General features: G+C 41.5%; 1 protein-coding gene across 3 annotated transcripts in view; it reads left to right on the forward strand.

The window, feature by feature from the left end:
* cadm1a (cell adhesion molecule 1a) overlaps positions 1 to 21,373 on the forward strand; it is a 408,277-nt gene that overhangs the window by 282,463 nt on the left and 104,441 nt on the right. For 2 of the 3 annotated variants that reach the window (XM_060846703.1, XM_060846706.1), the window contains exon 2: positions 11,379 to 11,399. The exons of the other annotated variant lie outside the window; for it this stretch is intronic. In XM_060846703.1, the coding sequence (XP_060702686.1) occupies positions 11,379 to 11,399 (21 nt within the window). The remainder of the gene's footprint in view (positions 1 to 11,378; positions 11,400 to 21,373) is intronic. 3 annotated transcript variants of the gene reach the window in all.

Consider the following 21,373-nt stretch of genomic DNA (forward strand, 5'->3'; position numbering starts at 1 on the left):
GCAGATCCTTGGGTGAGGAAAGATTCAGGTCATTGATAAGCATTACAAGTGTTAACCAAATGCTGCACATCGCACATTTGATAAGTGGCTCCAAATTTATTTGTTATAAACAGGGGAAGAGGGAACTTGGAATGTGTTAATGCCATATTTGAGTGATTGTTTATTGTCACCTCACATATGCTATTCATGTTTCCTTGACTGCAAATAGCAGAGAATCCTTAGTTTAAATTTGTTCCCTGGAAATGTGGGGTGACTTTACAGAGGTTTATAAAATCATGAGGTGCATGGATAGGGTGAGTAGTCAAAGTCTCTTTCCCAGGCTAAGGGTGTCCAAAATGAGAGGGCATAGGTTTAAGGTGAAAGATTTAAAAAGGACCTGAGGGGTAGCTTTTTTCACGCAGAGGGTGGTGTGTGTATAGAATGAGCTGCCACAGGAAGTAGTGGAGGTGGGTACAATTATAACATCTAAAAGGCACCTAGATGGGTATATGAATAGGAAGGGTTTAAAGGGATATGGACCAAGTGCTGGCAAATGGGACAAGGTCAGATCGGGATATCTAGTCAGTGCGGATGTATTGGACCGAGAGATCTGTTTGCATGTCTGAAATGCTCTGTTCGAGTTGAATGACAGCTGAATGCTTAGTGTTCGGTTCCCCATTTTCTCCCCTTCCCCCGTCCCAAACTCTGTAGGCACCAACGTATGTGAAAGCCCACTAAAATATTACAGACTGACTGAAATCCAGAGGGGGCAGACTTCTTCTGGGTTTGTTTGCTATTTAACGTTTGGTTTTTCCCTATCTGAAATGAGTGTGGTAGCCTACCTGTGCAACGTGAGCTGAGTTAAAAGGAAGCATGCACAATGTTTTCTCCTGCCCACTGTGGCAAGCTGATGCTGACAAATGCTCCAGCTGTCGCACTCTCGTTGGCACTTGGTGCTCTGTAATTGTCCCTGTGAATGCAGGGGGAAAAAAAATCATCAAATGGTGATTTGAGAATGAAAGGTGCGAGGACAAATATCTCTCTTTATTGCCTTAGATACAGTTGCTATGGCCTTCCGTTGACCATTCTACTGTTAGTGTATTGACCAGCATTTGTTTCTGAAAGTGACGAAAGCAACAGGAAACATTTTTCAATTTGTCAAGCCTTCTGCAAAGAATTGTTCCCTTACCCCCCCTAGATGTAATTACAAATTGGCAAATCAATTTCAGTCCACCAAAGACCTCTTTGACATGGATTGTCAACAGAGTGGACTGGTTCCTGCAGTATTGTTGTAATCTTTTTTCCTCCTCCTCCCTGCTTGTTCAATATAGATATGAGACAGCTCGCGTCCTTGATTAGATTTTACATTGCTAGCCAGCTTGGCAATTTTATCATCTTGCAAGATACAACCTTTGTGCATTTAGATGCAACAGTAGATTAGGTAGACATTTAGTATTGCCTCAATCCTCAACAAGGTTGACATTTGATTGTGTTCTGTGCAATGTGGCATTTGAATCCTGGGTATAATCTGCTTATTTTTGAGGTGTCTCGGTTGGTAACATCCCCTGGACTTTCATCCTTCAGTGTCGAATTCTTGTCCATCAGTCAAATGGCAGGACTGGGACACAATCACAGAAATGCTGAAAGAACATAATTCCTGCACCAGTGCAGGTCGCACTGGTGATGAGCAGGAGCCGTCCGCCATGGCAACAGCTTGTGTGCCCTGAAGGGAGCAGAGCTATTAATTGTCAGGGAAGCTCATTTCCTTAATGTTGTAGGCAATGACTAATGTGACAAAAGGTTGCGTTCATTGAAAGGCTGTGACAATTGTTTGGATTCGAAATCTATTCTTCCAAATCCTGTAGTGTGTCCAGCTGAGCTGAAAATAGAAGTTGTAATAAAACATTCCATTCTGTCATTTTAGCTCGCTTCCTTTCCACCCTCTTGAATGCATAGGTTTAATAAAACACAATCTCAATAATCAACAGTGTGGTGTACGACCAACGTGATACACAATAATGAAGATTGATGCAGGAGGTGCATGTTATTTGGCATGATGTCATTCTCATCTCCTGCAGTCCACGTCTTTGCCGTGTGCGTTGCTGAGAGGACATGGTTTGTCTGTAACCACTGAATTGGCAATTTATTTTTCCCAACAGACCACATTTTGTTTTGTCTGTGCCACAGATCCTATATCTTTACTACATATATGTAATGTCTGCGGCTTATAGTGCCAGCTAAAATTTATGTGGGTCACCGGAATTGGTATGCAAACAGCATGAAACCAAATTGAACAGATTCTGTTTTACCCCAAGAATTGAGGAGGTACAGACAATCCGATTTTAGGAGCTTCCAATCAAATTTCTCCGTTTTTCCCTCAAATTGCAGTCAAATATTTATATCTTCTCCTCATCTCTACCATTTTAGGCTCGGTTCTGTGTCATCTTCGATCTCCTCTGCACTTGACAATTGTCATCCTTCCTCCCATCATTCTTCTGTGATGCAGACAAAAAGGAACACAGCTGAGCAGTGCCTGTGGGCTCCTCAATGGTCCCTTAAAGCTTTGAACTGATTGGCAAGAAGCGCAGACACATTGTGATTCAGAAATATGTCACCCATTGCTCCAAAAAGCCCATACGCAGGATTGGTTAACACGAGCTGTTTGAGGCTACAAGGAGGAGAATGAGATTCACAGTGGTGACAAGGGTCAGGGTGACAAAAGTGCACTTGGAGCTTGAGGGGCAGGAGTGCTTCTCCTTCTATGTGTCTTAAACTATTTAATTCACCTCCCCCACCCTGAACCAAGTGTCTCCTATGCCATGCTTTTAAGAGAGGTCACCCTTTTAGAACTCTGTGGAATACCGTGTTGTGACTCAGCCTGTTAGTCTGCTGTGGGTTTGCAAGCTGCACACAGAGAGTAGTTGGTTTACTGGAATGTCTGATTAGTAACATCTTCCATGTATTACTGTTTTAATTAAACTAATCCCACGGAGTTAATCAAGTCCTGAGGAGTGATGTGATTAATAGACCATTATCAGTAGCATGGCTTGCCCTTGTCACCCCATGCCACTTACCTGTGGGTGTCAATCCTGTTTTACCTGCAACCTGCCTCTTGTTAACTGCAGCTCGGCCACCAAATAGCAGGGACCCTCGATTGGGTTTCTGAATCCAAGTTCATGAATTACACTCTGCTCAACCCACCATCTTACTCCGTCCCCACCAATGGATGTGTTACGTTCTTCCAGGTCACGCCCTTCAGCAACCACCTGGCTGGGTATGCAATCACCACACACCTTTTGCTACAGCTCTAATAAATGCTGGCAGCTCCCCGAGTCCCTGAAATACCACCTCAAGTGGAATGTTCACTAACTGGAAAATCCATAAACTGAAACCCAGCACTCTGGACCACAATGTTCTGGTAGACTAAAATTATTTCCTGAGTTAACTTGGTGCACATGGTGCATTTTCATCACATTCATTTTGTCAGTGCTTAATCCTTTTTCACATTTAAAGGACTGCCTTGACAAGCTTTTGTGTTCAGCATCTGAGTGACTGAGCAACACCTTAGATTCAATGTGCCTGTTATACCACACTCCTGTTCTGGTACCTGTATAATACATTTGGCCTGTCACAAAGCAAGTTTGGGGCTTCGTGCTCTTTCTAGTGATCGTTAATATTGAGAACCTGTCCACAGCCTTTGTGCTGCATCTACACGTGTATAGTGTTGGTCACGCTGTTTCTAAATCTGGAAAGTTGATGTGACCCTTTGCTTCTGATTAATGGCAAGTGCAGTGAATCAGAGCTGCTGGGGTAGCTCTGATTCACTGCACTGCACTGGGCTCTGATCAGAATGTACAGTTCCTTTCATCAGACAAGACTAGTTGACATGGATGGTAAATAAAGCCGGCAGATGGTTTTTGTTAACATGCTGAATTCTTTGAGATTTTTTCCTACCAATTTGTTGAAATTGCTCTGCCCTACTTTTCCTCCTCCACTTGTGCTGAATGCATTGGTTCATGTTAGGGGGTCATTCCATGTGAGCCTTTGATACCAAACCTTCATAAGATTGTCAACGCTTTGTGACTGTGGAAGTTATTGGAGCTAAGTTCACATCTATCCCTTCCCAATGCACATTTGCATAGACTTTCCTGAATAAGTTATTAGTTATCTTTTTCAGATAATTCCAATTTCCTCTTAAGTCTTGATTGAACCTGCTTCACCATACATTCAGGTGTCACATTCCAGACTCTTAACGATTCACCACAGAAAAAAAGATTTCCTTTATTTCACCATTACTCATTTTGCCAATTATCTTAAATCTTTGTCCTCTTGTTCCTAATTCTCCCATCAATGGGAATGTTTTGTTTCTCCCCTATCCATTCTGTCCAGACATTTTCAAACACCTCAGTCAAATCTCCTCATGACCTTCTCTAAGGGAAGCTCTCCTAATTTATCCAACTTATCTACGTTGAAGTTTGTAAGTTTTATCAGAAGCTGGAAACTAGATTTCTGAATTTCTTTGCCTGTAACACCACCCCAACCATTAACATGTGTAAGACGTGACAACTTGTGCCAGGAATTGAATTGCAACCTTTCCTTGCCAAAGTGACTCAGCATAACATAACTTTGAGTCATTGTCATTGAAGGAACTGACGACAACTTTTTTTTATTGTGTCAGTATTCAACATGCAAGATAGAAGCATGATTTTTACTTCTAAATTGAGTTTTCATTGACACTGCATTTTGCAATGAGAATACGATCTTCCCGTGCTGACTGGAATGAGATCTAATCATTGACTCAACTTAGTGGGCGGCACGGTGGCACAGTTGTTAGCACTGCTGCCTCACAGCGCCTGAGACCCGGGTTCAATTCCCGACTCAGGCAACAGACTGTATGGAGTTTGCACGTTCTCCCCGTGTCTGCGTGGGTTTCCTCTGGGTGCTCCGGTTTCCTCCCACAGTCCAAAGATGTGCGGGTCAGGTGAATTGGCCATGCTAAATTGCCCGTAGTATTAGGTAAGGGGTAAATGTAGGGGTATGGGTGGGTTGCGCTTCGGTGGGTCGGTGTGGACTTGTTGGGCCGAAGGGCCTGTTTCCACACTGTAAGTAATCTAATCTAATCTAATACATTTTGGATGTAAAGACAACCATATAAGTCAATAACACACTGGCACAGAATGGAGATAGCTGCAGGCTGGAACATGAAACTGAGAGCAAATGTTAATCTGCATGTGGCAAGCTCCCACAATCACTAATGAGACAATTGGTCAAAAAAATCTGTTTCTGATGATAGTTTAGGGGTATTTGTTGGCCTGAGAATTGGGTAATAATTGAAGTTTTTGAGAATCCCAATTTTTAATATTTGTATAAACATTGTTAAAACTGAGGTTGGATTAATGTTCATGGGTCTCAATATACAATAAACAGATTTTTCTTTCAGTTACCAAACAGGCCAATTAAATGCCACATTGGGTTTTAAACAAAAATATCTATCAACTGGGTTTCTTAATAAACACAATTACTTTTGTACCATCAAAATAAACATAATTATTGCATCTTTACTGCTTAACATATGCAGTCAGTAGTATAGAAACACAGATGGTTATCCCTCTGAAGTGTCTCCTATTGAAGAAAAGGTAAAAATTGAATTCCACTTTGAAAAGAATGGCCCTTTGACCAATGGGTTATTCGTCAAGGCAAAAGAATAAATTGTCGGATTTTGAGGAAGTGGTGGATGTTGGTACACTTTACAGCATTTTTAAAGACGTTTGGATAAATACATGAATAAGAAAGGTTTGGAGGGATATGGGCCAGGAGCAGGCAGGTGGAACTTGTTTATTTTGGGATTATGGTCAGCATGGACTGGTTGGATTGAAGGGTCTGTTTCCGTGTTGTATGACTCTGATTGTTGCTCTGACGTATGGAACGCCAGGGAGTGGCATGCTGACTCAGCGGCTAGCACTGCTGCTTCCCAGCACCAGGAACCCAGTTTGATTGCCCCATTGTGATCCAAAAATGTGCAGGGTAGGTGGATTCGCCATGGGAAATGCAAGGTTACAGGGTGGGGGGTGGGAGGTGGGAATAGGGGACCTTCAGAGGGTTGGTATTGACCCGAATGGCCTGCTTCCACACTATAGGGATTCTGTGATTCTATACGGTCAAATTACTCATCATGCACCATTTTCTCTGAAGTCTAGCTTGTTCAGAATATAGAACCTTGGTGTTATTGCATATATGCTTTTGCAAATAGGTTTCACCTTGAATTGATATAGAGGGTTTTTCTTCTCAGAAATGGGAGAGTTTAGCTGGGCAGCTCATTCCTGAAGAAGGGCTCATGCCCGAAGCGTCAATTCTCCTGCTCCTTGGATGCTGCCTGACCTGCTGCACTTTTCCAGCGACACATTTTCAGTTTGTTTTCAGCAAGCTTCCTTCAATTCTACCTATTCTTAGCAGGTTTCCCTCTGACTGAAACAGATTTAATAAGGTTTCTTTCAGCCAGTTGTTGGTCAAAATAGTGACAATAGGGGTTTGCAAGAAAGCAAGCAATTATCCCGCATTATGTGATATCCAAGAAGCCTTGGTTTTTAAAAGTATACCTCCAGTGCGTACACTGAACTTTCAATGACATTTCTTAAAGAAACCACCCCCAAGTATTTCCACAAAACCTAATCCATTTTTCACAATCCTTCACAAATTAATTCACCAAGCAGTATTAAGCATTAAATATTAAGTGTTCTCATAATGCTTTTACTTAAAGGTCTGTATAATTAAATGCATTCCCTTTCATGGATAGCTTGATATCTGTGACTATGGCTGTAATTGTAAAAACAATGGCAGATAAAATTCAGTATGGGCAAAAATGAATGACAACATTATCAGTAAAAATGACAACATCTTTACCAGGGGGCAGCAAACATACCAAGGATAAAGCAATTGACTTGATGATCAATTAATCTGGTCGCTGCAGAAAGCTATCAATGCAATAAATCAGACAGGATGTATGCATCCTGTTGAGCAGAGTACAAGTGAGTTATGATCTTAACGCATATGGAGTCGGTCTTAAACTGTTCCATTTCTAGACTTCAGATAAGATGTACGAGTCTTGGAGGCAATTCAAGTCAGAGTCTCAAAGCTTATTCCCAAGGTGAGTTTTAACCCCTCTTCATTCAATGGCAACAGAGTGGAGAGTGAGGTTAAAATAGAGTTGCTCCATTCTCCACTCTGTACCATTTTGTTATTTTGATGTTGTTGGTTTTAGCTATGGCTACCCGGGGGGAACTGAAGTAGAAGCCTCATGAACAAATGCAGAGACACAAAGGACCAACAAGCATTTTCACCAGTTCCTGAGCAAGGCACCTGTTGAAACAGAACAGTGGTAAGTTTCAAGAAAACCTCTACTAGAGAGGTATACAACAATTAAGAGCATATCTTCCAGGTTTCTCTGCTTTTTCCCAGTGCATCTTTGCCACCCCATCCCTGGCCTGTGCGTCTGTTACTCTGCTCATTTTGCCCCATTTCTCATCTGCAAGGCTCCTCATAGCACTTCCTCTACCAAGACACATCACACTGCCAAGTTCTCAGCTGCTCAAGCAGTAAATGACCATAGAAATTTAAAACAAAATCTTTCCTGGGGTTTCAAACCACACTCGTTTTGTTTCTTTTATTCTTTCAGTGTTTATCATGGTCAGGCTGGCATTTATTGCCCTTGAACAGAGTGACCCGCTTGGCCATTTCAGAGGACAGCTAAGAGTCACACAAGTGCTATGGATTTGGTGTCTGATGTTGGTCAGACCCGATAAGGCTGGCAGATTTTCTCCCCTAAAGAACATTAGTGAATCAACTACGGTTTTGCAAAAATCAACAATGGTTTCATGGTCACAACTAAACTAGTATTGAATTCAAATTCCACCAGCTTCTGTGGTAGGATTGAAATCTGTGCCCCCTGAACATTTAGCCTAGGCCTCTGGAGGACAGTGACATTGATGCTGTGGTATCATCTTTGGTATAAGAACATAGAGTCATAGAGATGTACAGTGTAGAAACAAAACCTTCGGTCCAACTCATCCATGCTGACCAGATATTCTAAATTAATCTAGTCCCATTTGCCTGCATTTAGTCCATATCATTCTCAACCCTTCCTATTCATATACCAGTCCAGATGTCTTTTAAATGTTGTAATTGTATCAGCCTGCACCACATCCTTAGCAGCCTTTTCATGCACGCACCACCGTTTGCATGAAAATGTTACCCCTTGGATCTCTTTTATACCTTTCCCCTCTTACGCTAAACCTACGCCTTCTATTTTTGGACATCCCCACCCCAGGGAAAAGATCTGGTCTATTTACCCTATCCATGCCCTTCATGACTTTGTACCTATGTTTTATGTTCTTAAGTTTTAATCGAGAGACCGATCTCAATAAAACATATAACAAAAAAAAATCACTCCACTCACTATTTTTAAAAAACAACAGCAAAGCTACACTTTAAGAACTGTGCACTTACCTGTTCCTGTGCTGTGAGCTCTCCCCTACAGGTTCCTCCAAGGAATTTTTCCTAAATACACTCCGATGTGATTAGATTAGATTACAGTGTGGAAACAGGCCCTTCAGCTCAACAAGTCCACACCGATCCGCCGAAGCGCACCCCAACCATACCCCTACATTTACCTAACACTACGGGCAATTTAGCATGGCCAATTCACCTGACCTGCACATCTTTTGTGACTGTGGGAGGAAACCGGAGCACCCGGAGGAAACCCACGCAGACACTGGGAGAATGTGCAAACTCCACACAGTCAGTCGCCTGAGTTGGGAATTGAACCCCTAGTCTCTGACGCTGTGAGGCAGCAGTGCTAACCACTGTGCCACCGTGCTGCCCACGGTGCAGAGATACTTGAACCCAAACCACAAAGGCAGTAGCTGTGCAGATTAGGAACATGCTCAAGAAATTTGGGCTTTTCTTCATGTGCAAGATGACTTTGCACGGAGTACAGTGTAAAAGCTAAATACTGAAACTTATTTCAGATTAGGTGCAAGAACTAGAAGAAAACTAAAAGGCAAACAGCGTAGAAATATGGGAAATGTGTTCTAGGCAAAATGATCGACACAAAGGATGGACTTCAAGTTAGAATCGTAGGAACAAAACCTCTGCATTATTTGAGAGAATTGGATCTTACATTGAGAGAACTGGAATGGAAACAGAAAATTGGAGCAGGAGTAGGCCATTCTCTCCTTCAAGACTATTCCACCATTCAGTATGATCATGGTTGTAACCCTTTGCTCCCCCCATAACCAGAACATAGTGCTCCAGCTGTGTCTCAACAAGGTCCTATATAATTGCAGTGAGTTCCCTGCTTCTGTACTCATTCTAATTCTCTCACTTTGAAGGCCAACTTACCATTTCTAAACTGAAATGGCCAAGAGCCTGTTTTTGTTTTCAGTTTTGTGAGACATTGGTGTTACTTCAATGCTAAGCAATTTACATTTGTATCATAGCCACCATTGTAAACAGAGGCCAATAGATTTCAGTAAATCATTTATAAGCAAGCTTGCTCCAATAGGTTACAGTGCTCACTCACCCATGGAATGTCACTAGTAATATTGAGATTGAAACCAAATCAGTTGTTTTGGGACAGAAAGGAAGGCGCTTTCCTGTTTGATGTACTTAATTGTGTCAAGGCTGAATGCAGTCCTTCACCATCTCATGTTAACATTTTTCCATTGGTAATGAAAATTGTGAAGTGGGTGAATAGAGCAGAATGAGCCCATTGCTCCATGGTGACCAGAGAATTGAGATTGCTGCATTGTTATGCTTTAGATACATCTGGAATAAACATGACAAGGAATGAACTGTAAATATAATTTAGCTGATGCACTTCAAAAAAAAAATTACGTGTTTGAAGTATTTTAACTGCCTATATTGACCTACCTTATAATAGCAGTTTGGACTTTTCAGTTACTTATTGGCAGACCTTATGAGGTTGTTGCTATGGAGATATTGAGAAAATTTGTAAAGGCAAGTCTAAAATCATTTTCAGAACAATTGTATTGCCTGTTGACTTTTAGATTTGACTTTTCGGTTTTAAAAATGTGTTGGTGGACAGATATCTCTAATTTCGCCAAGATTTAGCTAGATTTGCTGTTATTCTTTAGAGCAGTCATAATGCAACAGAGGAACTACATGTGTCCACTACCTCAGTATTTATAAATTTTGTGTTCTTCCATTGTGCACATTGTTTAACTAAGAAAGCTTCACTTGCAATTTTGTTTTGTGCTCTCTCCATCCAAATGCTAGGAGATGTTTCACCATAATTCATTATTTAATTGCCTTCTTTGTCAACTTCTTCCCCTCCTTTTGTCCTCCAATCATTTGGTAACTCATGTTGAGTTTAGTATGTGAGCCAAAAAGCGTAAGCCCTTCATTCCTGATGAAGGGCTTATGCTCAAAATGTCGAATTCCCTATTCCTGAGATGCTGCCTGGCCTGCTGTGCTTTGACCAGCAACACATTTTCAGCTTTGTCATGAATGGAGGCTCACATACTATGTACCTGTCCCCTCAACAGGGTTACACCTAGCTGCTATAGCAGTAAGGTTGCACTTCTTTGATTATCTTTTCAAACCATTCAGTAAGTACATTAGGTTTGAATTCCAGATGTGAGACCAGCCATAGCTTTAGGCACCAATGTGTGTGGGGCGTGATACAAAGTGAAAACTTATTAATGTTCCTGTCAAGATAATTCAGTATTACATGATTGGGTTGCTTGTTACTGAACCATAAGTGCATTGACTGATTTAACTACACACTGTACATTAGTTAGTGGACTTGTCAGGGAAGCAGTGCTAATGAGCTTGGACTTCGATCTGCCAACCTAGCAGTTACAATATCAGAAAAATGGCTTAATTTAGTTTTTTTGACACAAGGCATCAAAAGTGCTTCTGTCGTGATCTGGCTGAATGTTGCATGTCTCTTTCTTCCAGAGGAATTAATAGTTTGTCGGTCATGATGCATGCCAGCCCAGGAGATCATTGGGATGATTAATGCATGTCAAAATGTTCTATAACTTTCATAACAAAACATTTTGGTGCAGGTTTGGCTTTAAGGGAGAGGGAAAATAAGAGCCTCTGTTGGGCTTCATTAGCTGTCTGGTCTTGGAGCTGAATAGATGTGATAAGTACACACTGTGAACCATATCATGCTAATGACTGCATTGCTTACACTCTATCCTCCACCAAGTTTTCCCCTCCACAGGTTGTCAGTAATTTAAGTATTATTCATGTTCTTCTGATTGCTTATTTTTGTAAGAGCTTTAAACACACGTGGCCAATGCTGACTTCTAAACTTGTTTTTCTTTTTGTCTTCTTTTTCCTCCACCTCTACCCAAACCGCTATGTTCTCACAGGGGCTGCACAAGAGATCGAAGGTAGAGAAGAACAAATGCATTTCATAAGCTTGGACTCTTCTCTGTTTCACATGGGTATCCCTTTAAGAGGGGAAAAGTGCAGTGATTGGATGGCCAGCTACTACACCAATGCCTGCAATAATGATTAATTTTGAGTGTCTGCTTTAAATTGGCAATTAGGGTCTTGTAATGGGGATATAAAAATGCAAATATTGGTAGTGTCATTTAAGATTTCCTTGCATTTTGATATTGTCTTTGTCCACCAATAGTAAGTTATGGAATAATTCAAAATTTAAAAATTTAATTACTTATTTTGGAACCTGGACTTCCTCAGATCTAATATTCTCTGCTAAAATTGTAGATCGTATTGAAGCTAAGGTTGAATCTACATCTCGCTAATAGAAACTTGAAATGGGCATTATAGTCTAAGGGCTTCTTAAGCAGATCTTGGAGGGTATCACAGCTACAGAAGCTTCCATTGTCGAGGAAGATCTGCCTACCGAGTCAGTATGGGTGGAAATTAGGAACAGCAAGGGGGCAGTCCCCTCTTTAGGGGTTTACTACAGGCCCCCCAATAGCAGCAGGGAGATGGAAGAAAGCATAGGTCAGCAGATTTTGGAAAAGTGTGGACGTAGTAGGGTTGTTATAATGGATGACTTTAACTTTCCCAATATTGATTGGAACCTCCTTCGAGCAGAAGGTTTGAATGGAGCTGTTTTTGTAAGGTGTGTTCAGGAGGATATTCTAACTCAGTAGGTTGACAGGCTGACGAGGGGAGAGGCCATTCTAGACTTAGTGCTTGGAAACGAGCCGTGGCAGGTATCAGAGAGAGCATTTTGGTGATAGTGACCACAACTGCCTCACATTCTACATAGCTATGGAGAAGGAGAGGATTAGGCAAAATGAGAGGATGTTTAATTGGGGAAGAGGAAACTATGATGCGATTAGACATGAGTTAGGAAGCATGGATTGGGAGCAGTTGTTCCAAGATAAAGGCACTATAGACATGTGGAGACTGTTTAAGGAACAGTTGTTGCAAGTGATAAATAAATATATCCCTCTGAGACAGGTAAGAAGTGGTAAGATAAAGGAACCTTGGATGACAAGAGTGGTGGAGCTTACATAAGGTGGAGGAAGCTAGGGTCAAGCTCAGCTCTACAGGATTACAGGCAGGCAAGGAAGGAGCTTAAAAATGGGCTGTGGAGAGCCAGGAGGGGCCCAAGAAAGGCTTGGCAGAACAGATGAGGGAAAACACAAAGGCATTTTACACTTATGTGAGGAATAAGAGAATGGTCAAAGAAAGAGTAGGGCCAATCAGGGATAGCATAGGGAATTTGTGTGTGAAGTCTGAGGAGGTAGGGGAAGCCCTAAATGAGTTTTTTGCTTCTGTCTTTACGGAAGAAACAAACTTTGTGGTGAATGAAACCTTTGAAGAGCAGGTGTGCATGCTGAAATGGATAGAGATAGAGGAAGCTGATGTGCTGAAAATTTTGTCAAACATTAAGATTGAAAGTTGCCAGGCCCAGACCAGATTTGTCCTCAGTTGCTTTGGGAAATGAGAAGTGTAATTGCTTCGCCACTTGCGAAGATCTTTTCATCCTCGCTCTCCATTGGAGTCGTACCTGAGGACTGGAGAGAGGCAAATGTAATTCCTCTCTTCAAGAAAGGAAATAGGGAAATCCCCGGCAATTACATACCAGTAAGTCTCACATCTGTCGTCTGCAAGGTGTAAGAAAGGATTCTAAGGGATAGGATTTATGACCATCTGGAAGAGCATGGCTTGATGAAATGCAGTCAACACGGCTTTGTGAGGGGCAGGTCATGCGTCACAAACCTTATCGAGTTCTTTGAGGATGTGACTAGAAACGTTGATGAGGGTCAAGCAGTGGATGTGGTGTATATGGACTTCAAAAAGGCATTTGATAAGGTTCCGCATGATAGGCTCATTCAGAAGGTCAAGAGGAATGGGATTGAGGGGAAGATAGCTGTCTGGATACAGGTTTGGCTGGCCAACAGAAGACAGCGAGTGGTAGTAGAAGGAAAATATTCTGCCTGGAAGTCAGTGGTGAGTGATGTTCCACAGGGCTCTGTCCTTGGGCCTCTATTGTTTGTAATTTTTATTAATGACTTGGATGAGGGGATTGAAGGATGGGTCAGCAAGTTTGCAGATGACACAAAGGTTGGAGGTGTCATTGACAGTATAGAGGGCTGTTGTAGGTTGCAGTGGGACATTGACAGGATGCAGAGATGGGCTGAGAGGTGGCAGATGGAGTTCAACCTGGATAAATGCAAGGTGATGCATTTTGGAAGGTCGAATTTGAAAGCTGAGTACAGGATTAAGGATAGGATTCTTGGCAGTGTGGAGGAACAGAGGGATCTTGGGGTGCAAGTACATAGATCCCTTAAAATGGCCACCCAAGTGGACAGGGTTGTTAAGAAAGCATATGGTGTTTTGGCTTTCATTAACAGGAGGATTGAGTTTAAGAATCGTGAGATCTTGTTGCAGCTCTATAAAACTTTGGTTAGACCGCACTTGGAATACTGCGTCCAGTTCTGGTTGCCCTGTTATAAGAAAGATGTGGATGCTTTGGAGAGGGTTCACCAGGATGCTGTCTGGACTGGAGGGCTTATCTTATGAGGAGAGGTTGACTGAGCTTGGACTTTTTTCATTGAAGAAAAGGAGGTGGTGAAGAGGGAATCTAATTGAGGTATACAAGATAATGAGAGGCATAGATAGAATCAATAGCCGGAGACTATTTCCCAGGGCAGAAATGACTAACCCGAGGGGTCATAGTTTTAAGCTGGTTGGAGGAAAGTATAGAGGGGATATCAGAGGCGGGTTCTTTACACAGAGAGTTGTGAGAGCATGGAATACGTTGCCAGCAGCAGTTGTGGAGGCAGGGTCATTGGGGACATTTAAGAGACTCCTGGACATGCATATGGTCACAGAAATTTGAGGGTGCACACATGAGGGATCAGTGGTTAGCACAACATCGTGGGCTGAAGGGCCTGTTCTGTTCTGTACTGTTCTGTAAAAACTGTACTCCAATGATCACCATGGGATCTCATAAGCAGACTGGAACTTCTCATGCATACTGTGCCTCCTTTCCATTTTAAACATGAGCAGTTTGCAGCATTACTTGCATTTCTATAGCATGCCTTGCTTTGAGATGTATTAGGTTGCTCAGTGAGCGCCACAATGTTCTGCTTGGATTGTGTGTAGTGAAAAGCTTGGGAATTATCTGCAGCTGACTGGAAGACACGTTTTGTAACTGTGCATGTGTTAGAACAATGAGGCAACTGAATCTGAATGGATAATGCAGAGTAGATAGAATGTTCTGCCTGCTTTTTTGGACAAATATGATGTACTCATTGTTATAAGATGAAGATTTATGCGGGTGTTATGGTAACTGCTTGCAGTGTTCTGATGACCAAGGTCCCCTTTGTTCATTGTATGGGAAGCTGCTTTGCAATGCATATACAGGATGTTTTTTTTTCAGTGACTTCGTTTAAAGCTGCCATTCTTAAAAGATTTTTGTTTTAAGGAGAACAGTTTCCCTTTGTTTTGCATGACTGGCCAGCCAAGGAGCTGATCCCAGATGCCTTTTGAACCCTGGGTAAGGTTGGTTAAGGAGATTAAAGAGAAAAATGCTGCATTGCATGTTCTTGTTTGTTCTGCTAAAAATATAAATCAGAGTCAATGGACTGCTACCATGGCATGCAGCTTGGCACGAGAATCACCAAGACTAGCCTATAAACTGTTTCATGGCACATCATGCAGATTTGTTGAAACGTTGCTCAGATGTCTACATTAGATCCCAGTTGAGCAGTGCCTCAATTTTAACTTTTTCACCCATGACCCTCTGCCCTGACCCACCAGTGTTTACAGAGTCATACAGCATGGAAACAGACCAACCAGTCCAACCAGTCCATAATCCCAAATGAAACTACTGCTTCCTGTCTGCACTTGGCCTATATCCCTCCAAACCTTTCTTATTCATATATTTATCTAAATGTCTTCTAAACATTGTAACTGTACTCACATCCACCACTTCCTCTGAAAGTTCATTCCAGGCATGCACCACACCACTGTGTAAACAAAATGTTGCCCCATGTCTTTTTAAATCTTTCTCCTCTCGCCTTAAAAATATGCCACATAGTCTTGACAACCCTCACCCGAGGAAGAAGCCACCTGCCATTCATTTTATCTATAATCCCTCGTGATTTTATAAACGTTTTATAAGCTCACCCCTTCTGTCATTTCTTCCAGCTGCAAAATTCTTCATGGTATTCATGGAGCGTTGTTCAGAAGAATTAAGGATGTCTGTTCTTAGTGGAGAAAGTGAAGACTGCAGCTGCTGGCGATTAGAGTCGAGAGTGTGGTGCTGGAAAACTACAGATCAGGCAGTGTCTAAGGAGCAGGAGAATCAATGTTTTGGGCAAAAGCCAGGAATTCTGAAACATCGACTCTCCTCCTCAGATGCTGCGTGACCTATCTGTTCTTAGTGTCAATGGATCGGTGTAAATAAGCTGATAACATTTGGAAGTGGAAAGTGTGGCAGTACTTCCTTTCCACCCGAGAGATAGAAGCTGTGCATATTTTACCATTGGATGCTGGATAACTGAATTTCTAGTTTATATTGAAGATTCCTAACAAAGCTCATACTCAGTAGAAAAAGAACTTTTAATTTAATAAGCTGAGCGGAATGTGCACATATTAGAACATCCTGATATGTTTTCATGTACACCACACTGAGCAGATTTGAATTTATGAAGCTCAGCTCCCTAATCTTGACTGTTCTGGAATATGAATGTCTCATTACCCTTACAAGTTAGGAAAACACAGGCTGAAACTGAGACAGTAAGAAAGTTGGAAGATGTTCATACTAGAGACAGAGAGAGAGAGAGAAAAAACATTCCTCTATAAATTACATTCACTGACCTAAGTGTTCAAGGGACACTATCTGAGAAAGCAGGACTAACAGGACAGAAGCAGGTGGAAAGATGAACTCTTTGTGGTCTGATTTGAGTGTACACTTGATTGTCATGGATTGAATATTTGCGTGTTGTTCCCTGTAGCTCGAGATCCGGGAATTGCATTTTGAGAATCTAAGATGTAGGACAATGTTACTGGGCATGTTAGCTGAGCAAGATTACCTCATGACCTTTTCACATAGACTAGTCTCTCATTATGATGTGCTGTTAAAAGAGAGCAGATCTAGCTAAAGGCATTTGGTTTGGCTTGATCAGGGTTTCCAACTTTGACCATGAAGCTTAATTAGTCAAGCGTCCTCAAACCTGTCAATGAGTTTCTATTCCTGTACAAACTTTTGCCATTTTATTTCTGCTTATCTGATTAAGAACATGTGTTTTTTTTTGTTAGCTCAATACCAAATTCTGTATAAAGACAGCTTATTTGCAGCAATAAGGGGAGGAGCCTGAGAGAGCTCCTAGGGGTAAGAGGTGGCGCCACTACTCTGCTAAAGGTTTTAGAAAGGTTGATTCCTGTTGAAGGGCTTTTGCCCAAAACATCGATTGTCCTGCTCCTCGGATGCTGCCTGACCTGCTGTGCCTTTCCAGCACCATTCTAATCTAAACTCTGGTTTCCAGCATCTGCAGTCCTCACTTTTGCCTAAAGATTTTAGAACCTTAGCTCAAGCGTGGCTTGTAGGTATCTCTATTATAGTGAAATATTTGATGTCATTGGTAAATGAAGGTAATAATTTAAATTAAACTGTCTGTAAGAGTTTTATATTCCAGACTACCACGGAGTACGGTCTCCGGGACAAACCAAGAGAGGCTTATAGGTAGAGTCCATTAGGGATTCCCTGAGCCATCTCGAAGAGGTACTTTAACATTTTCTTTCGGAGCAGCTTGATGAATGAACCACGGAATAAGATATCGAGAAGGAAGAGACTAAATTGTGTGGAAGTTTAACAAGGCTTAACTTACAAAGCAAGCAATTGTGGAGAGATTCGTGATGAATAGCATACAAATAGGGATGAAAGTTGGCAAACTCGAAAGAGTATTACGAGGCCGGCAAGCAAATTGAGGACTTGCTAAAAAAATACTAAAATAATATCTGAGAAAAATCCCAGTGCTCAGGAACAAAGATGAAGGAACAGTAGACATTTTGAATGTTTCTCCTTGTTTACAATTGCCAGCGGAAATGAAATACAAATATCTTCAGAGAGAAAGTGGAACAAAAAATGTGTTTGGTTAATGAAAAATCGGCTGGACTCTGACACCTGGGATACAGGAAGTCCTCACTTAAAGTTGTGGTTATAGTTCTGAAAAATACAACTTTCAGTGAAGCAACCTTATGTGAAACATTGATTCCCAAAAGAATAAATGTTAAAATGTGAGTTGAGTTCTGTTGGGCCTTCCTTAAAAAACAAGTTAAAATATTACTCCTGTGCTCTCAGAATTAGAATATAGTACTTTTAAAGAGCTAAATTCCAGACTGGAAAATGAAGCAACTGTTAAAATGTTTATTTTTCTTTCTTATTTTTAATTTTGTATTTGATAGAATTTGTTGAGGAAGTTCTGAGAAAGTAGCCCAGGGTTGTTGGTGCTCGGTTTGCTCGTCAGGCTGCAGTCTGCCTGCTAGGACCCTGACCAGTTCTGGCCACGGGGCGTCTGAGGCATGGTGGTGCCTTTTATTTAGTTTGGGGGCGAACCCTCTTGCTGGGTGCTGTGTTCTCCAGGATGGCATCAGCAGGACAGCTCCTCCTCACAGGCTGAGAGACTTTGGCCTTCCTCCACCTCATAAAACTGCCAGCGGCATTTTGTGCTTTATAAATAGGAATGGAGCATGTGAGCAAGAAGATTAGGGTAATTTTTCGAGTACCGTGTGCCAATCTAAGTTCCCCCGGGAACAGATGTCAAAGCCATAGTGATTTAGACACATGGCATTCACTTCTGGGAATTGGCATCAAATCCAAGGTCTCTTTGTCTATCTGTAAGGATCCCATGTGAAATGAGTTTTAATCCACTTCATGATGGGCTTTGGCCAGAAGCCTAAAATTGTTCCTAATTTGGCAAAAACCCAATGTGACTGGGTCACAGAATAGCTGGTGTAAGAAATGAGGGCAGAGTCATTGGAGCTGTACTCCATACCTAACTGTGCTCTGCCCTACTTGGGAATCATGCTGACATCAGGAGATGTTCCACTGATATCATTCACCTTCAAGGAAGAAAGCAAAAAGTGCCAAAGAGATTGATGATCGCTGCGGACACTCCAGCCTTCTCTCTTTTTTGAGGATAGAGGACAGTTCTGTATATTTTCAGCATGATGTTAGAAATGTTAAGTAATTTGTGTCTGATGAGATCAACAATACTGGGTACTTTCTCAGGAGCAGAGAAAATCAAGAAAAAGTCTTGAATAAATGTTTTGAAAATTTGACGAGGTTTTGCTCAAGTGAAAAAGCAGAGGCTGATCAATTGGGGAAACCATAAAGGATGCTAGTGCGGCCTCACTTGGAATATTGTGTACAGTTCTGGTCGCCTCATTACAGGAAGGATGTGGAAGCATTGAAAAAGGTGCAGAGGAAATTTACCAGGATGTTGCTTGGTTTGGAGGGAAAGTCTTATGACGAAGGGGTGAAGGACTTGGGTCTGTTCTCATTGGAGATAAGAAGGCTAAGACGGGATTTAATAGAGATATACAAGATGATCAGAGGATTAGACAGAGTGGTAAGTGTGTCTTTTTCCTAGGATGATGATGTCGGCTTGTACGAGGGGACATAGCTGCAAATTGAGGAGTGATAGATTTAAGACAGTTGTCAGAGGCAGGTTCTTCACTCAGAGTGGTAAGGGCATCGAATGCACTGCCTGCCAATATAGTTAACTCAGCCACAGTAAGAGCATTTAAACAGTTCTTGGATAAGCACATGGATTATAATTGCATAGTGCAGAGGAACGGGCTTAGATTAGTTCACAGGTTGGTGCAACATCGAGAGCCAAAGGGCCTGTTCTGCGCTGTATTGTTCTATATTCTAAATCAACTTTAAAGAATAAGGAGTACCTTCATTCAGCAGTGAGTGATTCAATTGTAGTGATTTGCTTCAAGCAACAGTTGGGACAAAGGATGACCATTGCCGCTTTGAAGAGCAAAGGAAATACTTAAAGCAAAGGATGATTCGCTGCTTTGGCCAAATAGTGGGAACAGACTTGTTTTAGATATAGGAAGGCCTGAATAGCTTCCTTCTGCAGTGCAAGCTTCCATCGTTCATGGTTTTAGCAAAACAATTTTGAAGCCCGTATATAGCTCGAGTATTTGTTGATATCTCTGCACAGGAACTTCTAGTCCATGAACAATAAGAGCTTAGATAAGAAACTGTCTCAGCAAAGTGAAAATCCATGTCAAGAGATAAGATCTCAAATAATAGCAAATTATTGTGGATGCTGAGATCCGAAGTAAAAAACCCAAAGTGCTAGAGAAACTCAACTGGTCTGTCAGCATTCATGGAGTAAGAGGCAGAGTAAATGTTTCTAGTTCAAGGATTTCAGAAGATGAAATGGGCAATGGGGGTGGTGGGGAAGATTTATATTGGGCTCAAAGCATTTAACACTCTTTCTCTCTGCACAGATGCAGCCTGGACTTTTGAGTTTCCCTGACACTTTTGGGTTTTGTTTCAAGAGGTAAAGTGCTATAGAAATGCAAGTTTGTTTGTACTTCATGTTCACGTTAAACAGCTGTTTTTACACAGCCGACATCCTCCTTTTCTCCACAGTGTTAAACTTCGATTGGAACGATTGCAAGTAGAATGCTCCTTCAATCAGAAAAATGTGTTTACCACCATGTTACACACTAAACCCTCTTTTAAGGATAACCTCTGCCTTTTCCTGATTCGCTTGAAGATCTGAACCAGTTGGGATAATCTTTGTGTTCTTGGTTTCTGACCATGACAGTGTTGCTAAAGCTGGTTTCTAAATTTTCTATTGAAAGTTTAATATTTAAATTGCATTTGATTGAATTGCCAGGAGATGCCGTTTATGCCTCTGACTCCCACTCCCTAACCCCAAAATCCCAAGCCATTTAAAATTCCTCCGAGCCCTGATCCCCTCATAAATGTCAGTAAAGACGCTGAGAAAGGACTTGCCTGTCTCGTGCACATGAATTTTAATTTGAATACCGTTCTTCAGCTTGTCGTCCAAATTTGAAATCTCTGCAATTTGGCTGGAGGTGATGAATTCAGATTGGGGTGAATGATCCAATTACTGCCGGGTAATAAAAGAGTTTAAAGCAGAGACTGTCTCCAACCATCAGGATAAAAGCTGTGGCCAAAATCTCATTTAAACTTAATGGTACCAGTGAACCAGAAAGAGACCAGCTTTGATCTTGCAGATGGATTTGTTCACAGCTGGAAGAGCTGAATACTTTTTCAATTGTTCTTTTTAAACTTTTCTAACAGTTCTTTTATTTGACCTTTTGCCTGTTCCATTTTTCCTACAGTTTGCACGTTTCTTTGCATGCTATAGAAAGAGGGTCTCAGCACATGCATTTGTGTATATGTTTAAAATTCGTCTAGGATTTTCATAGCATTTGTTTTGCTTGGAACAAAAAGGAACTGTGCGCGGGGTTAGGGTGTGCAATGACCTGCCCTCTACTGGTTGTTACCTTTACTGCATCTCTGTAGTTGACCCTGATCTATCTTGATAATCCATTGGATCCTGTTTTAGTTGGTTGGCTCCATAATCTATTCAGTAATGAAGAAAGCAAATGAAGGGTTTGAAAAGTCTACACCCTTTGACAGTTTTGATGGAATTACTTATTTATTTCCTTTTTTTTCAATTGAAAACAGACAACTGAGGTGATTACATTTGTATGGCATAATGGCTAGCAGACAAATAAGTTCCCCAATATTGTGTACGTTTTCAAATTCTGAAAGCATCCTTCAAGTTGAAGCAATAGGGATTTAATCAGCATATTTTTGTCTTCAGTCAATGTTTTGCTGGATGTGTACATTTCTGCGTCTGCTTTGAAAACAAAG

Source organism: Hemiscyllium ocellatum, chromosome 29 (genome assembly GCF_020745735.1).
Source record: "Hemiscyllium ocellatum isolate sHemOce1 chromosome 29, sHemOce1.pat.X.cur, whole genome shotgun sequence".
Classification (NCBI taxonomy): domain Eukaryota; kingdom Metazoa; phylum Chordata; class Chondrichthyes; order Orectolobiformes; family Hemiscylliidae; genus Hemiscyllium; species Hemiscyllium ocellatum.